This window comes from Corapipo altera, unplaced genomic scaffold (assembly GCF_003945725.1).
Source record: "Corapipo altera isolate COAL_440 unplaced genomic scaffold, ASM394572v1 268, whole genome shotgun sequence".
NCBI lineage: Eukaryota > Metazoa > Chordata > Aves > Passeriformes > Pipridae > Corapipo > Corapipo altera.
Window position 1 is genome coordinate 3,774,141 of NW_020884901.1, and position 6,033 is coordinate 3,780,173.

The following is a 6,033-nucleotide window of genomic DNA, read 5'->3' on the forward strand; positions in this document are numbered from 1 at the left end:
AGCCATGCTTGGAGCACTCCAGCACCTGGACCTGGAGCTCAGTATTTCGGAGCCGTGGTTTAGCCGGGTATTAGCTGGAGCCTTCGGATGGGCTGAGCTCAGCCCCCCCAGCTGCTCCAGAGCCTTCCTCCCACGCAGCCCTCCCCAGAGGCACTGGATGCACAGAGCTATCTGCAGGAGCCAGGCACAGCTGTGAGCAGCCTCTCCCTGCACCGGGCACCCTCGGTGGTCCAGGGGCCGTGTTCAAGATGCTGGGGGGGTGACTTTGGATGATTTCTCATCCCACCCCTTTTACCCCTCTGCATTATCAAGTCCCATTCTCTGTCGCTCATGAGAAGCTTCCCCTGACCCCCTCCAGCCCCTGGGGGAAGCAGAAGCTGATGCAGATCTGGCCCTTAGCGAAGATTTCGGCCTCAAAGCCATGACCTCATCCATGGCAGGGTCTTGAAGGACCTGCAGGCAAAAGCAAGCATGTGGCACAGGATTGTGACCAAAAGCAAACAGCTCATGCAGGAGCAGCCTGTAGCAACCGTACAGTGCCTTTGGTTTGTTGCAGCACAGCCTGTCCTTTGGACTCCAGGAAGGTAAAGCCAGGGAAGGGGGAGTCTTGCTTCCAAGCCTTGAGTGCCCACACCAGCACAGTGGCTCCCAGTAACCCCAAGGACCACCATCCCCTGTCACCCCACGACACTGGGGACCGTGTTCCTACAGCAAAAGGCTCCTGGGCTGGCGGCAAATAGCCTGTGTGGAGTTAAAATCCTCCTGAAGTCGCTGTCTGGCAGTGATGGAGGATGTGCTGGGGGTTGGATTCGGATGGGATGGGGGACTGGGGGGGGTTCAGGCATCCTCAGTATCTGGAGGGCTCCTAATGTTACTGAGGGGCAAGGAAGGAGCCAAGTGAGTGTCTTCTGGGACTGCATCTCTCATGCCTGCGTTCCCAGTACCAGGGCTCCTGCATACCTCCTCCAAGACCACAGCAGAGCTGCAAAGCACTTCCTTTTACCAGGATATTTATTGCTAAATATATGAATCTGGGAGCCTGTGGAGCGTGAAATTAGGAACAAATGTAAAAGGGAGGTCTAGACAGGAATTGTTCAGCTTATGGGCCTCTGCATGCTCTGCTTTCCTCCCCCTTTGCATGCTGGAGGGTTTAATGCTTCCAGGTACGCAACTTTAATCAGAGAAGTATGTCTTGGGAGGAAAAAAAGGGTGAAATGCAAATGGTCTTGCTCTGGAGGGAGCAGTGGCCGTGATGCCACATCTGGCTGGGCACGGCTGGGCAAGAACCATGAAAATTGGCTCTGTGCAACCCTCACTTGTGCCCCCGGGGTTTAATTAATGGGTGGGAAAACCGTGGAGCACTCCCTGGCAGAACCCTGCCTGCCACCTCCCGTAGTGGGCTGGCAAGGAGATGATGATCCTCTCTGATGGGTGCAACACCAGTCCCTGAGAGGCTGCAGGGCTGAGTCTGCACCCCAGAGCCAGGTCCTGTGCCAACCCTGCACACCCTGCCCTTGGCTCCAGGACAGCAGAGGGATTGCAAATGGGAGCAGCAAAGGATCCATAGATGGGCATTTCTAGGCGGTACCCGCTGCAGCCCAAGGAACCAGAGTTTCTAAATCACTAATGCACTGTTTCCAGACCTTTCCCATGGCTGTGTTGCTCCTCCTGAACCTCCTCAGAGCATTTTGCCCAAGGAATGAGGGCAGGATTTGGCCCAGCACTTGCCCTGTGGCCGCTCAGTGTGAGAAGCCATTCAGCCGTTGGTGTAAATTCCCTTCCCTCCTCCCCTCCTCCTCGGCAGCAACATAAAACGTGACACTGCTTTATCCATTCAGCACTCACCCAACTTTAGCAGGACATTAAGCGCCTAAAATATGGCACGGATTTATTTTCTTTGGAAACAGGTTAAATCCCTGACAGATACAGTTGCTTTTCCTCGGGTGCTGAAGTAATTTGGGGCTGGGGTGGCTGGTTTTTTGGTTTAACCTGATAGCATGAACTGGAGGCCAGCTTTGTTAAAGCACTTGAAGAGTAGGTGGTCAGGGTTTGATTCCTCTCTTAATTTATGTCTCTTCTCCTGTTCCCAGCCCAACGCTTGCAGCACTAAAAGGCTGCTGGAGCTTTAGCTGTGCCAGTGTTAGTGCCGCTGTCTCCAGAGCCCCTGGCAGGTGTGAGCAGGCAGGTACATGTCTCCCCAGCATCCTTCCTGTGGCAAAAAGCTGTGTCTAATCCTGCATGGGATGAAGAGGAATTCAAACCCTCCCATGAGCTCTCAGGGGAGGGGTGCTCAGAGCAAGACCGTGTTGGCGTTGTGGGGCTCGTGCTGCGCGTGATGAACAACGTCCACCCTCTAAGTGAATCCAACAGTGCCAGGAGCAGGGATCTTCCACTGCTACCAGTGCTGTGTCAGCAGATTCCTCCCAGATTCCTCTAAGGGGCATTCCAGGCAGAGAAGGGTGCTGGTGGTACCCCAAAGTGCATGCACAGGACCAAGCTGAGCCACAGCGTCTCTATGATGGTCAGTGTGCTGTGTCCCAGCCACAGCATTTGTGAGCAAACAGCTCACCCAGGGTTGTCAAAACCATCATCCTGGGGTGCCCCCAACAGCCCCCCAACACTGGCTTTGTGAAGTGGAGGAGCTTGGTGCCTCAGACACATCCTGTTCCTCAGCTTGCTCCTCAGGGAGGGGAGCATGCCTGTCCCTGCAGTCATTAAGGGCTCACTTAGCAGCTCCAGTCATTCCAAATTAAAATATCACATTGTTTTCATGGGGAAAATGGATTATAGGCTCAGAGAAAAATGTGTACAGCTCAGAAATCCTTATTGCAAAGCTCCTTCTCCCATCGCCAAAGCTCTCTGCCGCCAGGCAGGAGCCGGGAGGGTGCCACGAACCTGGGTCAGAAGGTTTTACTTCCCTTGGGTCCCCCCTCCTGTGAGCAGAAGAGCCTCATGTGACCCCAGAGCTGCTTCTCACTCAAACTCTCACCCACTTCATGAGGATTCTTTTCCCCCTTGCACCTGCAAGGTGGCTTTTAAGGGGGAAGGGGACTCCCTGGTGACTTCCACAGGTGCCCAGTGCCAGCCTCTGGTCTTATCCTGCCCGTCACCTCCCAACTCCTGGTTTCTAGCCCCCTGCAAATGGGGGTGAGAGTAGGGTTTGGGGCTCTACAGCCCAGCCCATCACCAACCTCACCCTATCACCCCGTGCACTCGCTTTTGCAGGCTGTTAATGGAGAAGAGGGCGGATGACAGCCGGGACCGTGGTCATCACAGGTGGAATATTAGCGACTGTCATTTTGCTATGTATCATCGCCGTCCTCTGCTACTGTAGGCTCCAGGTAAGGCTGGGGGATGTGACCCCAAAGGGTGCTGCAGCGGAGAGGGGAGTCCACTGGTCCTCAGGGCTGGCATGCACGGAGCAGCCCCTCAGGGACATAGGGCGGGGGGTTTGGGGTGCCAGCTGAGCCATCCCGTTTCAGTATTACTGCTGCAAGAAGGATGAATCCGAGGAGGACGAGGAGGAGCCCGACTTCGCCGTGCACTCCCACATCCCGCCGCTCCACTGCAACCGAAACGTAGTGCTGACCAACGGCCCGTCCCTCTACACCTCATCCCCGTTCACCAAGAAGCCAACCCCGACCCGGTCCAGCTGCCCCGGCTGCGGCCCCTACGAGCCCCCCTACGAGCCCCCCACCTTCTTCCTTCAGGAGCCCCCCGAGGAGCTGCACAACGGGGGCGACCGGGTGAGCTACAAGACGGTGAGCCAGGAGGATCTGGCTCTGCCGGTGAGCGTGTCCAACCTGCAGGCTCTCAATCCCAACCGGCTCTCGGCCATGCGCGAGGCCTTCTCCCGCAGCCGCAGCATCAGCACCGACGTGTGAGGGGCCAACGTGTGAGGGGCCGGCGTCCCATCGCACCTCCTTGCACCTCCCAGGGCTCTGAACGGCGGGGAGAACTCGGTGAAGTTCATGGAAGAGTTCTGAAAAAGAAAAAAAAAGGAAAAGAAGTGAATGTGTTTCTACCAGGGCTGAACGGCAGCGTGAAGGGGTAGCGAAACAACCCCGAAAGGGGAGCGTGGGGGAGGATGGTTGCAGCTGGGACGTGAGGTTTTTCTAGCGCTGCGTTGCATTTCTTTTTTTTCTTTTATAAAGAGGATTTTGATACTGAGCATCCTTTTCTACGGAGTACCCACCCCTCCTCACCGTTCGGCTGGAATGCCGAGGGACGGTGAGCAAATGGTGGGGCACAGGGTTGGCTGCAGAATGGCTCGTACTGCGAGTCAGCAACCAGCTGCTGCCGTGATGTGGTGGCCCTGATGTGCACACACATGTGCACACACATGTGCACACACATGTGCACACACACACACACACCCCTCCCCTCAAAGGTTCTCAAGCAAAGCAGAGCTGCTATTGCCCACCCTTCTGCCACCCCTTCCTGCAGCGCTCCGTGCTGCAGCCATGGGAGTGTGTGTGTGTGTGTGTGTGCACAGCCCTGCACTATTCCCAGGCCATCTCGCTCCTCAGCTCCTCAAGTCAGTCATTAATTCTCAAGTGACAGGCACAGTCCCCTCAGGGCTGGGATGGCGGGTGCATGCACAGCCTATCCCTGCCCCTGGAGATCCTGGAGTGACCTCACAGTTCCCTGATGGAGGGTACAAACCCATTGTGTTACCTGACTATGGGAATAACACACAGCACACTTTTGGATTGAGGAATACCTCTCTGAATAATCCATCCCTTCTCCGAGTAATGCCATAAGCAACTTCTAACTGAGGCTCTGTGTCATCATGTATGTGCTCATCCCAAGCATGCACAGTTTTACATGCATTTATTTGTCTTTTTTAATTTTTTTAAAATCCATCATGCTTTTCACCCATCCAGAGATATGTCAAAACACTTTAGATTTAGGCAAAACCTCCTCTTTAGCATTTTTCATTGAGCCCTTTCCCATGGCCAGGCAGCCTGGCTGTGGCACCAGCTCTGCCCCCGCTCCTCCAGCCATGCTGGATCTGGCCAGGGCAGTGCTGGGAGAGCAGCAGGCACAGAGCTGGTCACTGAGAGCGTCCCTCTGCACCTAGCATGCTTTAAAGGAACCCTTTTAGTATTTCAGTGCTTTAGGAGAGAAATTGCACATTGCAGCAACATCTACGGGGGGACTCACACTCTGGTCTCTCCTGGCTGTCTCCATTCCTCCCCTCCAACCTCACCATACTCCCAGTTTGTGTGACAAAAAGCACCCTGTTTCTCCTGGATTATACATTATTCAGGTTAAAAGCATCACGCTGGACCTGGGGGTGGCTGGCAGAGGATGGACTGGCTGCACAGAGACTCCAGTGGCCCCAGTGCTGTGCTCCGGGTCAGCTTTCCTTTTTCAAGATGTTACAGGAAGAAGCAGCCGTGGCTCCAGCCCCCTCGGCTCACAGACACTGTGCTGCAGCCCAGCTGGGTACTTTACTTTTAACCACGAGGGCTTTTAATTCCACAGGAAATCTTTTGACGTACAAGTCAGTCTTTGCAAATGAGTATCTTCAACTTTCTCGGGGGGGTTCTGTTTGGGTTTTGGGGGGGAGGGGGCCAGGGTTGTTTTCGTACGTGTTTAATATTCTGGGCTTGGTCCCTGCAGTGCTGCATCCCAGGAGCACGATGCCTCTGCTCCAGAGGGATACAGCCACTCGGGCCATGCTCCCATGTACAGTTCTCACCGGGGTTTGTTTCCACGCCTTGAGCCCTTTCTCTCCCCGTTTCTCGTGACCGTATTTCTCCTCCCAGCCTTCCTTCCTTTTTTCCCTTATTTCTTTCCCTTGTAGCTTGGAAACTAAGCAAACGGTTGGCTTTCACTAACCTTCACCTGGTGATCTGTTGTACAGGACTTCGGGGATCTCGGGGAGGGGGGAAAGTAAAAAAAGAAATAAAATAAAATTAAAAAAAAAAAAAAAGAAATAAACTACTTTGACATGGGTTTTGAGGTTTGTTTTTTTAATTTGTCCCTGCACCTGCAAACATGGGGTGGTGTTTGAAAAGCTCTTGT

At 54.3% G+C, this 6,033-nt stretch overlaps 1 protein-coding gene across 2 annotated transcripts in view; it reads left to right on the forward strand.

Annotated features, from left to right (window-relative positions):
- Positions 1-5,926, forward strand: part of FAM163B (family with sequence similarity 163 member B) — a 28,806-nt gene extending 22,880 nt beyond the window's left edge. For both annotated transcript variants that reach the window (XM_027650188.1, XM_027650189.1), the window contains 2 exons: positions 3,226-3,341; positions 3,483-5,926. In XM_027650188.1, the coding sequence (XP_027505989.1) occupies positions 3,249-3,341; positions 3,483-3,884 (495 nt within the window). In that variant the 5' untranslated portion in view covers positions 3,226-3,248 and the 3' untranslated portion in view covers positions 3,885-5,926. The remainder of the gene's footprint in view (positions 1-3,225; positions 3,342-3,482) is intronic.
- Positions 5,927-6,033: the final 107 nt, after the last annotated feature.